This window comes from Bos mutus, chromosome 29 (genome assembly GCF_027580195.1).
Source record: "Bos mutus isolate GX-2022 chromosome 29, NWIPB_WYAK_1.1, whole genome shotgun sequence".
In the NCBI taxonomy this organism is placed as follows: Eukaryota; Metazoa; Chordata; class Mammalia; order Artiodactyla; family Bovidae; genus Bos; species Bos mutus.
This window is the reverse complement of record NC_091645.1, coordinates 5,304,502-5,327,501: the sequence shown is the minus strand read 5'-3', so window position 1 is coordinate 5,327,501 and position 23,000 is coordinate 5,304,502. Positions and strand designations below refer to the sequence as shown.

The 23,000-nt window shown below is 41.1% G+C and overlaps 1 protein-coding gene across 2 annotated transcripts in view; it reads right to left on the bottom strand.

The window, feature by feature from the left end:
* The window catches only part of NOX4 (NADPH oxidase 4), a 187,446-nt gene extending 177,577 nt beyond the window's left edge, over positions 1 to 9,869 (bottom strand). Inside the window, exons 1-2 of one of the 2 annotated variants that reach the window (XM_005896256.2) lie at positions 9,374 to 9,869; positions 8,570 to 8,665 (exon numbers count right to left, since the gene is read on the bottom strand). In XM_005896256.2, the coding sequence (XP_005896318.1) occupies positions 8,570 to 8,665; positions 9,374 to 9,430 (153 nt within the window). In that variant the 5' untranslated portion in view covers positions 9,431 to 9,869. The remainder of the gene's footprint in view (positions 1 to 8,569; positions 8,666 to 9,373) is intronic. The other variant, XM_005896258.2, reaches the window with a different exon arrangement.
* Between the last annotated feature and the right edge of the window lie 13,131 nt (positions 9,870 to 23,000).

Sequence of the window (23,000 nt, the reverse complement as noted above, 5' to 3'; positions counted from 1 at the left end):
GCTGTAGTCTTACCTTTACTTATTAAGACAAAACACACAACCATACATACAAACGGTTTACCTAGAAAGATTAGAAAATTCCAGGCTCTAACCCTCTTTGTCTCAGACCCTCCCTGGAGGAGCAGCATGACTGAGTGTGGTCTTTAATATGAGACAAACGTGGGCTCGAATTGGGCTTCTCTAGTTGTTAGCTGGGTGACCATGGGGAAGTTACCTAACCACTCAGAATCTGTTTCTCAATTCTGTAAAAAGTGATCATTCCTATCCTCCGGGATTATTATAATGATTAAATTTAATATGGAAAGATTAAATGAGATTACAAAAGACCAAGGAACTAACCGTGCCTGGTGCATGAAAGTGAAAGTCGCTCAGTCGTGTCTGACTCTTTGCAACCCTATGGACTCTACAGTCCAGGGAATTCTCCAGGCCAGAATGCTGGAGTGGGTAGCCTTCCCCTTCTCCAGGGGATCTTCCCAACCCAGAGTTCGAACCCAGGTCTCCCACGTTTGCAGGTGGATTCTTTACCATCTGAGCCACAAGGGAAGCCCAAGAATACTGGAGTGGGTAGCCTATCCCTTCTCCAGGGGATCTTCCTCATCCAGGAACCAAACCGGGGTCTCCTGCATTGCAGGCAAATTCCTTACCAACTGAGCTATCCCGGGCATAAAATGTGATTAATAAATGTTTATAGTTTGTATGAGGTTGAATCACATGAAATGGCTGATTGTTGTTGTTCAGTTGCTAAGTCTCCGGCACCCCATGGATGAAGTACACCAGGTTTCCTTGTCCTTCACTATCACCTGGAGCTTGCTCAAACTCATGTCCAGCGAGTCGATGATGCCATGTAACCATCATCCTCTGTCACTCCCTTCTCCTCCCGCCTTCAATCTTTCCCGGCATCAGGGTCTTTTCCAATGAGTCTACTCTTCACATCAGGTGGCCAAAGTATTAGAGTTTCAGCTTCAGCATCAGTCCTTCCAATGAATATTCAGGACTGATTTCCTTTAGGATGGACTGGTTGGATCTCCTTGCAGGCCAAGGGACTCTCAAGTCTTCTCCAACACCACAGTTCAAAAGCATCAATTCTTCAACACTCAGCCTTCTTCATGGTCCAACTCTCACATCCATACATGACTACTGGAAAAACAATAGCTTTGACTACACAGACCTTTGTCAGCAAAGCGATGTCTCTGCTTTTCAATATGCTGTCTAGGTTTGTCATAGTTTTTCTTCCAAGGAACAAGCATCTTTTAATTTCGTGACTGCGGTCACTGTCCACAGTGATTTTGGAGAATAAGGAAATAAAATCTGCCACTGTTTCCACTTTTTCCCCATCTATTTGCCATGAAGCGATGGGACCAGATGCTACGATCTTAGCTTTTTGAATGGTGAGTTTTAAGCCAGCTTTTTCACTCTCCTTTTTTACCCTCATCAAGAGGCTCTTTAGTTCCTCTTTGCTTTCTGCCATCAGAGTGGTATCATCTGCATATCTGAGGTTGCTGATATTTTTGTTCCATCAAAATGGCAATCCCATATGGTTCAGTCTAACACTAACATTGACTAAAGGCAAAAGAGCCCAGTGGTTAACAGTACAAGTTCTAGAATCAGTATGTCTGAGCTAGAGATCTGGCTCTGTCATTCATCAGCAAGTTACAGAACTTCTCTAATTCAATGTCTTAGCTTCAAAATTAAGAATTAAAAATATCTACTCCATAGGATGGATGAAAAGATTAAATAAATTAATCTAAGCAATTAATACCTGGTGCTTGTCCTCAATGAATTGATATTATTAATAATCAAATGAGGGAAATAAAATTGAAAATCTTGGAAATTAATTTCAAATTTCAATTCCACGCTGTTTTTGGATGGTACTGATAAAAGAGAGGCTTACTCCTTGGAAGCAAAGTTATGACCAACCTAGATAGCATATTCAAAAGCAGAGACATTAATTTGCCAACAAAGGTCCACCTAGTCAAGGCTATGGTTTTTCCAGCAGTCATGTATGGATGTGAGAGTTGGACTGTGAAGAAAGCTGAGTGCCGAAGAAGTGATGCTTTTGAACTGTGGTGTTGGAGAAGCTTCTTGAGAGTCCCTTGGCCTGCAAGGAGATCCAACCAGTCCATTCTAAAGGAGATCAGTCCTGGGTGTTCTTTGGAAGGACTGATGCTAAAGCTGAAACTCTAATACTTTGGCCACCTCATGCGAAGAGTTGACTCATTGGAAAAGACTCTGATGTTGGGAGGGATTGGGGGCAGGAGGAGAAGGGGACGACAGAGGATGAGATGGCTGGATGGCATCACCGACTTGATGGATGTGAGTTTGAGTGAACTCCGGGAGTTGGCGATGGACAGGGAGGCCTGGCGTGCTGCAATTCATGGGGTCGCAAAGAGTTGGACACGACTGAGTGACTGAACTGAACTGAACTGATAAAAGAGAATTATACAATGCACATTTAGCTAAGTATAACAAAGAAGTTAAACCTTGTGCTAAAATTCTAGCAAACATCATGTAATCAGAAAAAAAAATACAAATACATATCATAATCCTTATGGATATGTCTGAAACAAGTATAAAACAACTGTAAAGCTGGAAATATACATTATCCTGGGTGTAAGTCAATAATTTTCCATAACTTCTTGAACAGTTCAACACCTTTAAACAAGAAAAGCTAGTGACCTACAGAGTATGAAGTTTAATGTATCTTACATACGTCTGTCTATCAAGTTGTTCATTATAACAGGCTGAATATTGGAGTGAGGAACAATGAACCAGGAGAGTGACCAAGCCACCAGTTGAGCTGGTGATAATGAGCTCATTATCAGCCTCATTTTTCTATTTGGGAAAATCTAAGTAAAGACATCAAAGTTCTCTTTCAAGTCTAAAATTACATGAGTCTCTATCTCTTATAAATGAATTAAGTACATCATGACTGCCTCAGTGTAATGGAACTAATTTCACCTGTCAATAAACAAGAAGCTTAACACTTTGGCAGAATGTTAAGAATAAACACAAACAAACAAAAAACAACTTATTGCAAAATATCCTTTGAATTGAAACCACAATATTCTGAGCAGTAAAAAGAAAGAGTTAATGATCAAGCCCTTTCTGAAATTGACAGGAGGCACATACTCCTTCTCAGCAGAATTACAGATGCCTAGGCCAGATGTAGAAGGACATGGCAACCCACTGCAGTATTCTTGCCTGGAGAATCCCAGGGATGGAGGAGCCTGGTGGGCTGCCGTCTATGGGGTTGCACAGAGTCGGACACGACTGAAGCGACTTAGCAGCAGCAGCAGGCCAGATGTGGGCTTCCCTGGTGACTCAGACGTTAAAGAAGCTGCCTATAACATGAGAGACCTGGGTTCGATCCCTGGGTCAGGAAGATCCCCGAAGAAGGGAATGGATACCCACACGAGCATTCTTGCCTGGAGAATTCCGTGGACAGAGGAGCCTGGCGGGCCACAGTCAATGGGATCACAAAGAGTCAGGCATGACTGAGTGACTAACACACACACACACACACACACACAAGTCAGCTGTAAAACCAATGCTGACTTAAAATCCTAGGTTCTTCACACAGAGACGCCGATCTCCAACCTTAAGAAATTCACATGACATCAGATTTCTGTCTCTGAGAAATGTTAATTCTGATACAATTCCTAGGACACTTGAGAAGGTGAATTGTTAATGCTTCTAAATCACTTGAAGGATAATGATTGACCAAAGAAAGATCATCACTGTACAATTCGAAAAACCTCAATGCTTACAACTTTCTTCTAAATGACACAGGTATCTCAATAAGAATTTAAAAATAAGAAAAAAAAATCTTCATGTCCATTCAGCAGATCTAAAACAAAAATTGTGAGATTAAGCAAAAAAATTAAATTCTCATTATGGTACTCTGAGAAAAACTAGTTTGAAACTGAAAGATCCATACACAAATGTTAGCTTTGGGGAAAAAAATAATAAAATAAAGACACACTGAATCTGGTACCACAAAATGCATTTTCTTCTCAAATTAAAATGCTTATACCAATTAAATTACATCCTGTAATCATTAAAATGTCAGAAATAGAACTCAGAAATAGGTGCCTATGATATGAAGGCTCCTGATATGAAAATATCCTGAGTTAAATTTGCCTCAACATTTCAAAAAATTTAGGAAACTCTCAGAGTCTGTCACAACACATTAGCACTTGCTATTAAAGTACTACATACATTTTCCATTCCTTGAAAAGAAATAAATCAAAAACAAATTTCATCTTAAGTAATCAATGGAGTCCTTTATTTAAAGCACCGTAGATGAAAAACGTTGTTGTTTGGTTTGTTTATTTGAGTGTTTGCTTTGGTTTTCTTCAAAAGACTTTTTTCCCCCTCTTGGCTAATTTTAAGATTCCAATATTCACAGCATGTCATAATTAAACATCTCCTAGGAAGTGCACAGTCTGATAAGCACATTAACTCAGGCATAAACCAGCCGTGACCATGTCGCCTTCAGGCCTGGGTCAAACCAGTCTGGGAAAAAACAGTTCTGATGAAAATCCCTACTAAGACATACTAAGTCCCAAGATTATTTTATCTTCCATCATTTACGATCTTCTTTTCCCTAGCAGTTCTTACGTAATTTTTTAACCCTTAAACTGTGGTCTGAGAACAGTCACTTAGCCTATTAGGAATAAAAATAACTCTAGTTCTGAGGATTAAATAATTTTTCTCAAAGGCTCCCACCTCCCAGGAAGCAGAGAAGATTAAGTCAAAAATATTTTTACAGTTACACACCAATTACTAGAGCCCACAAGTTCCCATTCAAAATTAACTCCTGTTCAGGAAAGGGGGAGTCAGAGGACTACCCATACCCTGATTTCTTTTTACATGGCTGACTGGTGGCTAGCTGCTTGCCTTAAAGCAAAATGATGAATGCATTTGGCCATGAAGGTAATAAAATCTCCCCACGGCCAGCATGTGTACTGTCCAAAATGGTAGCCACTAATCACGTGTGGCTACTGAGCATGTGAGATGTGTCCAAGGCCACCAAGGAACTGGATTTTTAGGTTCATTAACCTTACTAATTTAAATTGAAAAAACTGATATTCACTTGTGTCAGTGGAAAATCTTTATATTTGGAACAACTTGGATATCTTACAGATGAAAGAGTGAATCCACTTTTTCATCTATAAAAATCTTATGAAACTTAAAGACACACCAAGTAATTCTAGTAGCTGAGCTGTGATGTATATAAGTGGCAAATATATACTATATTTCAAAGAACAGACAAAAATAATGTAAAATATTTCATCAATAATTTTTAGAAGTATTGACCACATGTTGAATGCTTCAATCTATTACAATACCTACGATACATTATTTTAAATAAAATATATTAAAGTTAATGTCATTGGCTTCTTACTCTTTTGAAGTACTACTGGGAAATTTTAAGTTTTGTATGAGTCACATTATATCAAGCACAGCACTGATAAAGAGCAATACTAACCAGTGACATGACTATCTGAGATGGGCCAGTGAAGTGGTTTAGAAAATCTGTGCAGTATGAAAAAAAAAGCAAAAATCCAGACAGCACTGCATTTAAATCCTAACTTCGACAGTGACCATCCAAAGGGATTTGAGCAGCCATTCATTCAGATTCCTCAGCCTATACTTCCCCAGGTACAATGGGGAAGGATAGTTTCCTAGTTAAGCACAGTATTTGTAAAGTGACTAGTATACCATCGGTTTAAATAAACAGTCAAATAAATTGTTTTTCAATAGAAAGCAGAGATTTTTAGACTACTGTGAAGAATTAACTGCTTTTCAATGTCTGTGTCTTCCTGCAAATGAGCTATATCCTATGGACACTTTGTTCCTGTAATATTAGCCCAACTTTATTATTACCTTACATTTTACAGATGAATAATGACAACCTTAGACTAAATGCTATTATCAAAATGTTCAACAAATGCAAGCTTTGTTTCCATAGTGTTTTAAAGTGGTAGCAATCAAGCTCATTTCCAGAAATATCATCATGATTTTTATGAACTTAAAATTTACCTAAAAGAGACTTATCAGAATACCTGCGTCCTTTTCAGGATTTCTATCATGGTGGGACCATGTTCTTGTGAGTGTTTGGTAGGCTCTAAGAAAAACTGCTCTAAGGCATAAAGTTCATACTATACAGTTATTAAATATACAAAATGTGGGCGCCTACAATATTTATTTTAAAAATTAATTATATCTCATTGTTCTGCTGTAATTCTTTAAATACAAAAAAATGCTTGCAAGTTCTTTTACTATGAAACAGTACCACAATCATCAAAAGATTAGGAAGGATAAGCCTAAGACAAATAAAATTAAATACTCCTTCATTAAGCAAATAGTCAAACTATAGACAGAACTGCTTTTTCACTAAAATGACAGATATCTATTCCAAATGGTGTAGATAAACTAATGACTAAAAAATTCATATAGGTGATTAATGAAAAGTAAGACATGTGAAAGTCATCTTTCTTCTTTAGTCATGATGTCAAAAAGAAAAGCTGTCCTTTTCCAGTGACTCTTCATAACATATGGACTCCTAACTACATGGTTAAGGAGGAGATCCAACCAGTCCATTCTGAAGGAGATCAGCCCTGGGATTTCTTTGGAGGGAATGATGCTGAAGCTGAAACTCCAGTATTTTGGCCACCTCATGTGAAGAGTTGACACATTGGAAAAGACTCTGATGCTGGAGGGGATTGGGGGCAGGAGGAGAAGGGGACGACAGAGGATGAGATGGCTGGATGGCATCACTGACTCGATGGACATGAGTCTAAGTGAACTCCGGGAGTTGGTGAGGGACAGGGAGGCCTGGCGTGCTGCGATTCATGGGGTCGCAAAGAGTCAGACACGACTGAGCGACTGAACTGAACTGAACTATGATGATTCTTATGTTTTTATGAAAACTAATTTACAATGACCCTGCTCTTCTTCAATCTGCCTCTTGCACATGCTACTCACAGTCTTCCATTTAGTCCTTTTATTATTTTTTTGTCTTCATTCATCTGATCAATATCTATTGAGCCCCTGCTTAGTACCAGGCCTATATTCTGCGGGCCTCACCACTGAACCTCACTAGCCTATCATCTTATTCAAATAAAACCACTAAAGTGGGATGATGTAGAGAGAGGTGAAACATATAATTCAATTAGTTGGGTTGTATATGTGTGTGTGTGTGTGTGTGTGTGTGTGTATTCGTCATATGAGTTGTAACCAAAATATATTTGAAGTTGTTACACAGCATCCAAACTAATAAAAAACTAACTTGTTGGTTTCCAACATAATTATTTTTTAAGTAAATTATCATTTTAGTTTATACTATGTCATAAAGCTGAAATTCCAAGTTCAATTATGTCTTTCCAAGTTGTCGAGGCTTAGATTTTATATTATTACATCTACGTCCTGATCAAGATTCACCATTTTCCAAAGCAAAGTTTGCCACTGTAACTCTCAAGAGTTTTTGGAGAAATACCAATTTTTAAACTTAAAAAATACCATTATCTGTGTGAACAACAGATAATGAAAACAGTGCTTTACTCTATAAAATAAAATATAAATCAATTAGTTCACCCTCAATTTATCACAATCTTAATATGTGCCAAGCACTACTATAAAAGCTGAGCTTTAAAGAGAGATAGGATTTGTAACTATAAAAACAGGAAATGGAAGACTGGTTCCACTAAATTCATCTGAACTAATAATAATTGTAAACAGTCATTAAACCATGAAAAAGAAAATTATGCACCTCCTGTTCAGAATGCATTTTCTTCTCCAATGAAAAGGAATGCCAAATCTGCTTTTTCATATGCCCTAAGATTTTTTAATGTCTTATAGTTGTTGTTTGTTTCTTAGAAAAAGCTGTCTCCTTATACAAAGTAAGATGTGCACAGTGATACCATTTTTGTTCAGGAGACAAGTAGGAAGGGGAAGGACAGGAAGAATGAAAACAGAAGCATCATGGAATATATAAAAAAAGAAAAATATTGACACATGAGACAAATCAGAGCAAAATTGTGCACAATATCGTTCTCCCATTAGACCAGAACACCGGAATAATAATCAGCCACTAACCCAGGGCAAGCATTTGAGAAATGCCCAAGAATGAATAACTGCCTTAGACACATACTGTGTGAGAACTGACAGTAAAAGGAAGCAGTGCAGAAATTCTCTGGATAAGCTGATGGGCAAGCTGAAGACTTGATTAGTGAGAATGAAAAGCCTGTCATCGGTTGGTCCCTTAAGTGAAGGAGACCCTTCAGGGCACTTTGCAGCTGGCAAGAAGTGACAACTTTTCTCAGGTATTACTAGCCTAGCAGTTCTCTTTATAAGATTATCTTTGGCTCTTAAGAGTCAATCATTGTAACTTCCACGAGTGTAAATGATAAATCATGAAAACGTGACCACTTTAGAAACTAACAAACGCTCCTGAAGTGAACAACCCACGGAACGTTTCTTCAATAAATAGAAAAACTGCTCAAGAACTGTAGCATCGTCTGCCCACCTTATACCCACTCCACCAGGTCACCCAAGACCCACTTACCCCCAGCATCTCGTGGAGGTAGTGATACTCTGGCCCTTGGTTATACAGCAGAAAGGTTTTCCAGAAAAGCAGGACATTCAGGGAGAGCCAGATAAGCTAAATCATATGGAGAAAGAGAGAAAAGAATTAAAAATAAGTACTACCCAATGAATGGAGTACATTCAAGTACATTCGTCGGACACAATACGCTCAATGGAACCTCAATTAGTCGTTGCCAAAAGCTTTCTCAATTGACCAGCAAGCTGCAAACCACTAAGAGGAAAACGTATCTGAACTCACTCAGCCCCTGTACACCTGAGATTAAGTATTTGGGCTGCAACAGTTATCCTAAAGATCACAGATAACCCCTGGAGGTAAAACAAGACTAAGTGATGTGTGACATCACCAAGTCCCAAGCCTTGTATGTTTAAGCTTTAAAAATATCCATTGAATGAAGAATAGATAATAAAGAAGAGGGCTTTGCTGTATAAAATAAAATCCGACAAACAATCTGGGAAAAGAGAAAAAGGGGTGGGGGTGGTGAAGATGTTTAAGGGGTTAAAGGGAAAGCTGTGTTAACTAACAGGGATCTCCCTTCCTCCGCATCCGCTCTCGCATCAAAGTGTAGGCAAGTTCCGAGGGCTTGGAGGAAGGGAGGGAGGAGATGGTTATGTCCAGGTATTCCCGGCAGAAAGTTTGTGTTAGTGGAGGATGTTTTGCACTAGAGGCAAAACTTCCAGCTTCCCACCCGCGCTCGCTCAGAGAATGAATCAAGATCGCTGCCCCAGAAACAAGACGCCGGGAGACCCTCGCCCGCCATCCTACCAGGCAGAGGTGTTTAACCCCTTCGTTGGCCAGCCAGCTCCTCCAGGACACAGCCATGCCGCCGGCCCGCGCGCCGCGCTCTCAGCCAGCCGGCTGACAAGCAGCGGCGGCCGCGGGCGCAGCGGCTCCAGCGGTGCGGCCGGGGGGGCCGGGGGGCCGGGAGGGGACGGAGGGTCAAAGACCGAGTAGGAGTCCGGGGCCGGCGCTGCGCCAGCCCGGGCGGGGTCTGCGCCCCGAGCCGGCTCTTCCGGGCTTCGCGGCTGCGGCCGGCGCGGGGTCTGCTCGGCGCCCCTGGCGGCCGGGACCCGCGCTCCGAGCGCGCGCTCCCCGCCGCGCCCGCCCTTTGTCTGCGGAGAGCTTGTTGTGGCCGCCGCCGCCCGGGATATCCCGGTCTGGGATCCGGGAGGCGGCCCAGCAGCCTCCAGAGGCCGGCCCCGCTTGGAAAGACAGCAAGATGCGGAGGAGGGTGCTGAGACAGAGTGGGGACCTGCGCCGCCCTTGGACACACACACACACACACACACACACACACACACACACACACACACACACACACACACACACACACCACAGCACTTGGAAAGACACAGCAAGATGCGGAGGAGGGTGCTGAGACAGAGTGGGGACCTGCGCCGCCCTTGGACACACACACACACACACACACACACACACACACCGGCCGGCCGCACTTGGAAAGACACACAGCAAGATGTGGAGGATGGTGCTCAGAGTGGGGACCTGCGCCGCCCTTGCACACACACACACACACACACACACACACACACCGGCCGGCCCCACTTGGAAAGACACACAGCAAGATGTGGAGGATGGTGCTCAGAGTGGGGACCTTCGCTGCCCTTGGACACACGCAGACACACACACACAGACACACAAAGACACACAGATACACACACAATGACACACACACACACACCAGCTGGCCCGCTTGGAAAGACAGCAAGATGTGGAGGATGGTGCTCATACAGAGTGGGGAACTTCGCCGCCCTTGGACACACGCAGACACACACACAAAGACACACACACAAAGACACACACAGATACACACACAATGACACACACACACACACACCAGCTGGCCCGCTTGGAAAGACAGCAAGATGTGGGGGATGGTGCTCAGCCGAGTGGGGACCTTCGCCGCCCCTTGGACACACACACATACACATACACCGGCCTGCCCCACTTGGAAAGACACAGCAAGATGTGGAGAATGTTGCTCAGACAGAGTGAGGACCTGCGCCGCCCTTGGACTCACACACAGACACACACACACACCTACTCCTTTTGACTGATCAGACCTTTGCCACCCCTTGGACTCACACACACACACCCCTACTCCTTTTGACTGATCAGACCTTTGCCACCCCTTGGACTCACACACACACACCCCTACTGCTCGCCTCCCCCCGCCCCCTCAAAGGTCCCTCTCCGAGGCCTCCGGCGGAAACCCGAGCCGGAAGAAGCACCGGTGTGACCGCGTCCGGTGCCCAGCCCGCCCTCGGCCACCACAACCCTGACCTCAAACTCTCTCACTCGCCCTTCCACCCCCATCCCTAAGCACCGACGCAGAGCTTTAGAGAAACTTCTGAGTCAAGAGTCCAGGGAGTTAATGGTTAAAACTGACGGAATTTTCATGGGCTTTTAGGGAAGCTCCGATTCACTCTATTCAGTGCTTTTTACTACCTGCTATCAGAGTCTGTTAAGGAATAAGAATCCCCTCAGACTTGTACCAGAGGCCGGGGGAAGGGAGATGAAAGTGTTTTCCCGGGCTACCTATGCTACACTGCAGCTTATCAGTATTAGGGAAGAAACAAAAAGTCATGCACGTGAAAGAATGTCCGATGAAAATAAGTGTTGGAGAAAGTTTTGTTAAATCAGGAACTTTCTCACTTCTAGCCACTAGTGGCAGAAAAAGTAAACCACTAGCAGCCTAATCTCATGGCCCTCAAGCTATCTTTCATTTTATAAACATGCAATAATATATAATTGAAACTAAAAATTCCACAAAAATCATAATTTGTGTACCTCATGGAGTGTACTTATCTCAATTAATTTTGTGAACTAATTAATGACTGTAACCCTCAGTTCAAAAAACAAATCTGTATCAAATCCCAGTTACAATTCACAAAGAGCTCTAATAGTCTTGTCATCTCTTTTAACATATAACTTTACTGTTTGATGCATGATCTGATCCTGAAAACTGCCTCAAATCTTTCTGGAGCTAGGGAGCCCGTTATTCATAAGTAACAGCCAGTTTTTATCCACCATGTGATACCTGAAGGACCAGAAGAAGAGCACAGGGAGAAGCCAAGGAGTGTCACCACTGGAGGCAGGTCTAATTCTGAGACACATGGGTATTCCTCATAGTTCACCCTGAAGAAGCCATCTTCCAGCCTTAATTTCAATAGATGGGAAGTGAGGAGATTCTGGCAAAATGAGCTGGTTCTTGTCATGAGTTGAGAGGAGTGAAGCAGTTGAAGAACAGTAGAATAAAACACAATTTTTATAAAAGTTTAACTACTTTCAGGAAAAAAAAAATGACAAAAATAATGGAGCCAGCTCTCACCATGTACTTACTGTGTCAGCCACTGTCCTGGGTATTTCATGTACAAAATCTCACTTCATTCTCATAGCTCTCCATGTGGATAAGAGCCGCCTCACTTCCGAGTTGACGAAACTGAAGCTAAAAGAGATTAAGAAATTTGCCTGAGGGAGAGGGGGAAATGAGCAGACATTAGTTAAAAGGCACAAACTTCCAGTTATAAGATGGATAGTTTTTTGAGGTCTAATACATAGCCATGGTGATGATAATTAACCACACAATGTTACGTACTTGAAAGTTGCTTAAAGAATAGATCTTGAATGTTCTCTTAATACACACAAAAAGGGTGGTTATGTGAGGTGATGGAGCTGTTAGGTAAGGCTTGAATGATAATCATTTCCCTATATATAAGTGCATCAAATCAACCTGATGTATGCTTTAAACTTCAACAAAGTTACATGTCAATTATATCTCAACAAAGCATTATGTTAACTGAAAGTAAGAACATCACAATAAAGATGAAGAAAGGAGAGAGAGACACAAGAAACCTGTATGAGATGAAAAAACAGGGTTTTACTTACAGTTCCAAAAAACCCATAATCAGATACTTTTGTGAAACTCTTTGGTACCATAATAGGATGCTATACAAACATTGGTTATTATATTTATCACTATTGTTTTGTAGGAGCTCTGTAAAAGGGGATTAGGTCCTAACTGCTTCTATTGACTTACAAGGAAATGATACTGCAAGCTATCCCCAAGGAACAGAACTAAAGCCATGTGCAGGAAGGTACTCTCATGAATGAGGTTCTTTTCAATATAATTTTCTCTAGGCCATATTGTTCAGTGCAAGTAGATACTGTCTTTCTCAAGAAAGGAAGACTGTCCTTGAAAATAATGAAGAGACAATCTTATAGCTGTATCAATAGTCTAAAAATCATAATTTTAAAAAATCACACTTTTACCTGGAAAAAACTTCACAGAAAAAAATATCAAATGACAAATACCTTTGCTCGTGGCTGAAATAATAGTAAAATACTAGTGATCATCCTTCACTGATTATAAACTCTGTCAATTAGAGATGTTCTTGGTCTATTATTTATTACTTATACAGAAGCTTTCTTTTTTGGTAGACAGTGTCCCTCAAAATATGAAATCCACTGAAAAAAATTGAGAAAAGTTTTCCCTTTTGATCTGCTTTACTAGCCAACTCCCTCTGTCGGCTCAAAGGCACACCTTTGCCATAAAGCTTTCCCTGGCCCACCCTCCCTCTGTGCTCACACAGATGCATCCTGCAGTCTATGCATTCTTCAGTGTGTTTATAATATTCCAGACATGTGATCATTACTCCATTTTCCACATATTATTTTAGTTGTGTGTGTGTGTGTCTATTTCCCTTCATCAACAGACCTCTTCAAGGGCAGAGATCTTGTTTATTTCAGGACTTTGGACAAACACTGTCATATAGCCAGAACTTCAGAATGCTTGATTAATGAATAGCATTAATAGTTAAGCATATTATCCTTATTTTTGTGGCTCCCTCAAACTCCAGTTTCTCAAGTGTAACTTTCCAGTAATGAAAGAAAGGTTTCTGCTTATGTGCTCAGTCGTTCAGTCGTGTTTGACTCTTTGTTACCTCATGGACATTAGCCCAGCAGGCTCCTGTGTCCGTGGAATTTTTCAGGCAAGAATACTGGAGCAGATTGTCATATCCTCCCCCAAGGGATCTTCCCAACCCAGGGATAGAACCTACGTCTCCTGTGTCTCCTGTATTGGCAGGTGGATTATTTACCGCTGTGCCACCTGGGAAGCCCCCATACCAATATTTGATCTTAGCTCAAAGGCCATTTCTGATTAGCTTGATAATTAACATCAGAAAATAACCAGCAGGGCAAGGACTCTTCCTTACGGGTGTCACCTCTAACACAAACATAGGATATGCGGTTCGGACCAGTGGGCACCTATCTTAGCTTCCTGGGGTTGTGGTAATAAACTGTCACAAGTTTAGTGGATTTGGACAATAGACATTTATTCTCTCACAGTTCTGGTGGTCAGAAGTCTGCAGTCAGAGGATTGGGTGAAAATCAAGGTGTCGACAGGGCCACAGTCCCTTCAGAGAGTCTTGGGGAGAATCTGCTCTTTGCCCCTTTCTGATTCTGTTGGCGTATCTTGATTTAGGGCTGCATCACTCCACTCTCTGCCTCAACGATCACACGGCTTCTCCTCTTCCAGTGTGTATATGTCATTGTAAGGGGAACCACTGACCGTAACGGCCCACCCTGGCCAGGCAAGACGATAGTCACTTGCATGAATTGTCTTGCACAGGAGGTCCCGGTAAGGAATGCAGAACTAACAAGTTACCAACAACCAGAAGAATTCAGGAAAGGTCAAAAGAAGAGAGGGGATGCCAATCCAAATGTCCTACCAACCTCCCAGAATCCTTCTTGCTGGAATCTATCTTGACTAAGCAATGCACACAACACAAGGAAGGACCCTGAGTCACAATGATTGCCCAGAGACAACCTGGAAACTAATTCCATTACCATAAAACCTGAGACTGTGAGCGCATGACAGACCAGTTCTCCGGGGTTCCCTCACCTGCTTCTCTCTGCCCTGGCAGCCCTTCCTAATAAAGTCTCTTACATTGTCAGCATTGTCTCCTTGGACAATTCATTCCCGAGTATTAGATGAGACTCTTGGGCCCTGGGAGAGGTCCCTTTCCTACAACAGAATCACCCCCTGCCTGTATAAAGACTCGATTGTATTTAGGGCCCCCAGCTAATTCTGGTTTTTCCAGTAGTCATGTATGGATGTGAGAGTTGGACTATAAAGAAAGCTGACAGCCTAAAAATTGATGCTTTTGTGTTATGGTTTTGGAGAAGACTCTTGAGAGTCCCGTGGACAGCAAGGAGATCCAACCATTCCATCCTAAAGGAAATCAACCCTGAATATTCATTGGAAGGACTGATGCTGAAGAAGCTGAAACTCCAATACTTTGGCCACCTGATGTGAAGAACTGACTCATTGGAAAAGACCCTGATGCTGGGAAAGATTGAGGGCAGGAGGAGAAGGGGATGACAGAGGATGAGATGGTTGTATGGCATCACCGACTCAATGGACATGAGTTTGAGCAAGCTCTGGGTGTTGGTGATGGAGAGGGAGGCCTGGGGTACTGCAGTCCATGGGATTGCAGAGTCAGACATGACTGAGTGAACTGAACTGAGATAATTCAAGAGAATCTCCTCACTTAAAGATCCTTAATTATATCTGCAAAACCTTCTTTGTCTTATATAAAAAATAATATTTACAGGATCCTGGGATTAGGATGTGATATATCTGGGTGGTCACTATTCAGCTTTCTCTAGCCCTAAAGTAACTTGCGTACATGTGCTAAGTCACTTCAGTGGTATCCAACTCTTTGTAACCCTATGAACTAGCCCGTAAGCACTGTAGCCAGCCAGGCTCCTCTGTCTGTGGGATTCCCCAGGCAAGAATACCGAAGTAGGTTGCCATGCCCTCCTCCAGGGGATCTTCCAGACCCAGGGATTGAACCTATGTCTCTTACCTCTCCTGCATTGGCAAGTGAATTCTTTACCACTTGCCCGACTTGGGAAGCCCCTGAAGTAGCTTAATTGATGCTAATTTTCTTTCCCCGGTTAGATATGCCAGCCTGAGAGAAGGAATTTTGAGGAAATTCACATTAAGATATAAAAGTTGGAACTTTTACTTTTCTGTCAAGTAGTCAAAAATTATAGACGAGGAATCATGCCAGATAGAACTCAATAAACTTTCTTAACCTTTGTGACTCGACTGAGTTTACTGTTTTGGGTATCCCTATCTGATTTACGAGGAGTCATGAGTGTTAAACTCAAAAATGGAAAAGAGCCTGTGTATTTTTCTTACAAATAGAAAAGAAGAAGGTAGGAAAACTCTGTCCCAGCAGGCAGTGTAACTGGTAGAGTGGGCAAAAGAATCCTCAAGGTGTGAATAACTGCCAGCCAAGTTAAAAAGAAAGGGCAGCTACACCTTGTCCCTGGGACCCTTGTCAAGGAAGAAGGACCCCTCAGGGAACTAGCAAGAAATGGCCCAAAGGCTTAACATTAGCAAATCTGGCGACAAGTTCCAGACAGTGACTCATTGTCATTTTAACACAAAAACAAGTGTAAACCATCTTCTGATTCAGGCCTTTAGGAATGTCTACCGTGCACTCACACAGCTGGGTCAATTCCCTGAGAAATAACTGAAGAAGCTGGAGAGCTTCTTACACCCTCAAGGATAAGATACTTTGTTGGAAAATAAAGCTTGCTAATGTAAAAACAATTTAAGAATGCCAGACTGAAGAGGCTCAATAAAAGTTTGTTGAATAAAAACAAATAATAATAAACTCTTGTTCAGAACTGCTCTACATAGAATACTTTCCCAAACTTCTGAATGTCATAGATGAATAAAATTTCAAAAAGCAAAAATAAATGGAAATCAACACAGACTAAACAATTTTTTACTGCAAGCAAAGACAATTTTTAAAATGAAAAACAAACAAATAAATAAAAGTACCATTGCCATGCTTATTAAAGAAAATTTATTTTTAACACAAAAATAATTGTAAGAAATACTGATTGCCTCTAACTTCTATAGAAACTCATTACATTTCTTCCCCCCCAACCCCTCTAGTTATTTTTTATTTCACCCTCAAATCTCTTCTGTAAGATGGGTAGGCCCATGCTTAACTTCATCCTAATTTTATACATAAGGGAACTGAATCACAGGGACAGAAACAAGGTCACTGAGGCATTTCCTTCCTCTACACCCTTTAGTCATTGCTGAATTAGAATTTCCATGTGTTCTGAGCCGTAAAACTTTTGACCCCCAGATTGAGCCATGGTTGGCATGACTCTCCAACAATCTGAGGTCTGTAGAAAATTACTAGTGTGCTAAGACAATGCACATTCTCAAAACACTGTCTTGTCTATTCGTTATCATTATTTCTTTTTATCGTGTGGCATTTCCTGAATGCAGCCATTAACGAAATAATTCCTGGATGTGTGAGTTATTTTATTGTTCTTTAAGTTTTAAATAGAAGTGTCCCAGGAGCCCCCCACCTCCCAAAAAAATGATCTTAGCACCTGCTTCCACGTTTCTGATTGCATTCTTAAACATCTTTGCAATGTCGAGGAAATAAGATGGGACTTCTTTCCCAGTCTTCCTTCACTTTCTAAACATACCATAAAAATCTTAAGCTACAACTATTACAATCCATGTTGAATAGTATGTTTTAAAGTCTTAAAAAACATCTGAATAGGAAAGACTTTGGAGACCATTCTAACTTCTACTTAATTTGTTAGGGAGGAGACTAAAATCCTTTTCTCAGCCCTTTGAGCTCACCAACCCCTGCCCCGTACACACACACACACACACACACACACACAGAGCACTGGGTCATTGCACAGCCTGATAGTGTATATTTATATATGTTTATGAGTTTATTTGATTAATGCCTATCTCTTTCATAAAATGTGAACTCCCCAAAGGTAAGTACATTTCTGTGTTTGCTCATTCTTATTATGCTGAGGCCGAGTATAAGACTTGAAACATGAGTAGATGCTCAGTAATTATTTTGAGTGAAAGAAATTAAAGCCCAGAGAAGAATAAATTTCCCAAATTCTCTTCCAGTAATCTTTACACAGTATTTCCTTTTCTACACCCACATGGAATTTCTGATGCCGTTACTTCTTTCTCTCCCCCAAATATACTCTTTTTTTCTCAGAGTCTCATCCATGTATGCATGGTGTTCTTGCTTCCTGGCACACCAGACCTACTGATGCTCACTCAGTCTCCAAGCTCAAAATGAGTATCCTTTCTTCTTAAAGTTTCACATGGATTCTTCCCAGTGGGATCAGGAACCTTTTGTGAGCCTGTAGTCCTCTGCGTGTAGCCCTCTCTTAGGATAGATAGATTACCTGGACAAGGGAGTCTTTCCCACCCAGGGACCAAACCCAAGTTTCCTGCATTGCAGGTGGATTCTTTATCATCTGAGCCACCAGGGAAGCCCCTTCAGAATAGTTATCAGGCCAAATTTGATGATTTGTTTTCTAGGTTCTTTCTCCAACTAAATTCTGAGCACACTGAAGACAGGACATTTTTCTTCATTACCTAAAGCCTGGCATATAGTAAGAGCTCAAAATATTTTTAGTGAATGAGTGAATGAAACTCTAGCATGCAATAACAATTAAGGTTATTTTCCAAGTGGAAAATCAGCACTTACAGAATTTTATTCTAATTGCCCAGAGTGTAGTGTGGATGAAAAATGTTGGCTATCTTGTCGGTACACAAAGGAGGTTGCAGCCATCAAGCTCGTAGCCTCTGTGCACCCTGAGGGGATTCAGGGTGTAAAAAAAGCAGGATACTGTCCCTAGATAGTTAGTGGTTGCTGTGTTAGTTGCTTAATGTGTCTGACTCTTTGCAACCCCATGGATTGTAGCCCGCCAGGCTCCTCTGTCCATGGAATTCTCCAGGAAGGAATACTGGAGTGGGTGGCCATTTCCTCCTCCAGGGGATCTTCCCAACCTAGGGATCAAACCCAGACCTTCTGCACTGCAGACAAATGCTTTACCATCTGAGCCACCAGAGGGTGCTTATCAAAGCAATGATTTCAATGAACCCAGAATCTGTGTCTTCCCATGCATAGCAAAAGCACCATGTCATTAACTAGAGATGTCTGGTTTTCTTTAATTGACAGTAGTCTTTTCATTTTTGACTACCTGTTTTCTGTCGTTGTTGTTTGAACTCTTATGATCCTGGCTCTTTTGAGCTGTCCCTCAGAGAGAGCTCTGAAAGGCTGTCTTCTGGGCTTCAGTCCTTAGAAAATGCACTGAAAAAACATAATTTCCAACATTTAGGTTGTATGTTTTTTCAGTCTAGAGTAGGAAAGGTTTTATGCTAGACTGGATGGAAAACAAGTTCAGGAACATGAAAGAAAATAAAAATTGACTTTTGTCTTTCCTTCCTCCTCAACAGCTTTATGTGGAATTTAACCTTCAGACTCTCTGCCTGCTCTCCAAGAATCTGAGACTGGAAATTTCAAAAACATGACTCACTCTTGCTTCTACTGACAAAGAAACTTAAATGTCTCTATGTCCTTATACAACTATGTATAGCCTAGCAAATTTCATACCAAGTCACTTCAGTCCTGTCTGACTCTGTGCGACCCTATGGACTGCAGCCTGCCAGTCTCTTGTGTCCATGGGGATTCTCCAGGCAAAATACTGGAGTGGGTTGCTGTGCCCTCCTCCAGGGGATCTTCCCAACCCAGGGATTGAACCTGCATCTCCTGATTGACAAACGGGTTCTTTAGCACTAGCGCCACCTGGGAATCAATTCTTTATTGGAACCACTTTTGAATCAGTTTCTCCCTGAAGGCGGCACTGTGCCTCCACTGATCTTTCATAGTCCTTAATTCAAATTTATACATGCTCAATTATTTACATATGTTCAGTTCTGAACTGCTGTTCATGGGGTTCTCAAGGCAAGAATACTGAAATGGTTTGCCATTCCCTGAATCAAGATTGCTGGGGAAAATATCAATAACCTCAGATATGCAGATGACACCGCCTTTATGGCAGAAAGTGAAGAAGATCTAAAGAGCCTCCTGATGAAAATTAAAGAGGTGAGTGAAAAAGTTGGCTTAAAACTCACCATTCAGAAAACTAAGATCATGGCATCCAGTCCCATCACTTAATGGCAAATAGATGGGGAAGCAATGGAAATAGTGAGAGACTTTTTTCTTGGCCCCCAAAATCACCACAGATGGTGACTGCAGACATGAAATTAAAAGACGCTTGCTCTTTGGAAGAAAAGCTATGACCAACCTAGACAACATATTAGAAAGCAGAGACATTAGTTTGCCAAAAAAGGTCCATCTAGTCAAGGCTATGGTTTTCCCAGTAGTCATGTATGGATGTGAGAGTTGGACTATAAAGAGAGCTGACTGCTGAAGAATTGATGCTTTTGAACTATGGTCTTGGAGAAGACTCTTGAGAGTCCCTTGGACTTCAAGGAGATCCAACCAGTCCATCCTAAAGGAGATCAGACCAGGGTGTTCATTGGAAGGACTGATGCTGAAGCTGAAACTGCAATACTTTGGCCACCTGATGTGAAGAACTGACTCATTTGTAAAGACCCTGGGGAAGATGCTGGGGAAGATTGAGGCTGGGAGGAGAAGGGGACAACAGAGGATGAGATGGTTGGATGGCATCACTGACTCGATGAACATGAGTGTGAGTAGGCTCTGGGAGTTGGTGTGCTGCAGTCCATGGGGTGGCGAAGAGTCAGACACGACTGAGCGACTGAACTGAACTGAATTCTGAACTATAATGCAATAATTTATCACCCAATTACTTCTGTATCAGTGGGATTTCATTGGAGTGGCTGAGTCCGCAAATCTTTCTCTATTCTCCTCTTCTTCATTTTTGCAATGAATCACCTGAGTTTCAGCGAAATCAAACATGCCCACCTAGCAATGACATGGCTTAGCCTCCCTTGCAGTCAGTAGTAGGCACTGGCTGTTTCTGCAAATGTGATGTGAACAACGGGATATGTACCTCCCCATCACAAAGGAAGCTGCTTTCACTCCATTTTCCTTTTTCCCTTTCCCCACAGGCTGGAAATACACTTCAAACATCAAGGTAGGGATAATACTTTGAATGATAACAAAGAAATAAGATACGAGGAATTTGGATTACGTGAGTCACAGTTGCCCGCCTGGATAGCTTTCTTCTTGATTGTTGTAAGAGAAAGAAATGAAATCCTGACACACTATATTTAAGGTTACATTTACTCAGCCTGTACACTATTATTATAGAAATTGGAAGTGGGTTACCATCATCATAAAAATCAAAATATGTGACATCAGGTTAGCAAGTTGTGTAGCAGGCTGAGAGATGTTCAGGCTAGAAAGAGGTGCCTTTGTTATACCGCTCAAAAATACATGCTGACTTGGAAACAGACCACAAGCTTGTAGCTCTAGAGGAATAGGCTTTAAAAATGCAGATTTTTGTGCAAGTTGGCTGTTACTTGGAATTTTTAGCAAAGTGCTTCAAAAGGCATGCACCAAAGTTAGACAAGAAATGGTCCATTTGCAAATAGAGATGAAAGAGACTATAGTTCTACTAATGGAAAGTCTTTCTACCCTTGACCTGCTTTTTAATGGATTAAAATGCCATTAGTCTGGGACCTTACAAGGTTGGAAAAGTCAACTGCTTCTATTCCACAAACAGCATGATATAACATTTTCATCAGATTCAGCCAGAAGGAAAATATGCATTTAAGACTATTAGCTTCCCAACCATCTTGCCAAGACTTTAGTTTCATATGGCATTAGGATGGCTGACATTAAGTTAAGGGAAAGAAAGCTGAGCAGAGCAAACAACACAATAAAATTCTAGAAAACTTTCTGTAATCTCTATGGAAATTTGTCCAAAAGATGTCTTTTAGTGTGGCTATTCTGCATGGAACTGTATAGAAACAAAAAGTATACTATTTTATTGAGATATAATTGGCATATATCACTTTATACATTTAAAATGTACAGCATAATGGTTTATCTACCATATACTGGGAAACAATTACTGCAGCAAATCTAGTTAGCATCCGTCATCTCATATGGATACAGAAAAAGAAAAAGCAAAAAAAATTCTGTGTGTGATTAAAACTCTTGGGCTTTACTCTCAACTTTCATTTATAACATACAGCAGTATTAATAATATTTATCATGTCCTATTTATATCCCTGGTACTTCTTTATCTTATACCTGGAACTTTGTGCTTTTGGACCACCTTCATCCAATGCCCAATCTTTCTTCCCATTGCCGCCCAGCTTCCCCACCTCTAGAGCCACAAAACCAATCTTTTTCTGAGTTTATTTGTGTGTGTGTGTGCTTTGTTTAGATTTTATGTATAAATAAGATTATTCTATATTTGTTTTTCTCTCTCTGATTTGCTTCTCTTAGCATAAGACCCTCAAGGTCCATCCATGTTGTGTCAAATGGCAAGATTTCTATTTTTTTAAAGGCTGAATAATATTTCATTGTATTTATATACTGCAATTTCTTTATCCATCCATCAGTGGACACTTAGGTTGCTCCCATATCTTGGCTGTTGTAAATAATGCTGCTGTGAATATGGGGATTCAGATATCTTTTTAAATTAGTGTTCTCATTTTTCTACTAAGGTTTTGAAGCCATGTCTTTACCAAAGAAACCACAAGCTTGGTATACAAGAGTCTATGATTGTTAAATTTCTAACACAATACTCAGTCTCCTAAAGTTGCCCTAAGTAAAGCACACTCTTTCTTGCTGCTTTCTGATACGGATAGTGGATAGGGAAAAAATCCAACCCCCACCCCACACACACACAAAATCAAAATTACAGGGGCCAATAAACAGGGGAGATATTTCAAGTCTGGCAGACTCATTAACCAAGGAATCTACTTCCCCAGCAGGAAGCTTTCACAGTTCCTGCCCAGGATAATTTAACATCTGCTCTGGATGAAAACTACTATGAGCTTTTCATTTTTTTTACATTTCTGAAAGGATGATTTTCTTTATTTTTTAATTATAAAATTATTTGTGGTAAAATGTATACATCATAGATGTAGCATTTTAACCATTCTTAAGTGTAGAATTCAGTGGCATTAAGTCCATTCACATTGCTATGCAAATATCACCACCATCTGTCTCCAGAACTTTTTCATTTTCCCAAACTGAAATCCTGTATCTATTAAACGATAACTCTCCATTCTCCTCTCCCCAGAATCTGCTAACAACAATTGTTTTTCCTTTCTCTATGAATTTGACTCTTCTAAGTACCTCAGATAAGTGAATTCATTTAATAATCGTCCTTTCACGTCTGGTTTATGTCACTTAGCATAAGTCAGGTTTGATACTTGGTTGGGAAGATCCCCTGGAGAAGGGAATGGCTACCTACTCCAATATTCTGGCCTGAAGAATTCCATGAACTGTATGTATAGCCCTTGGAATCACAGAGTCAGACGTGACTGAGTAACTTTCACTTC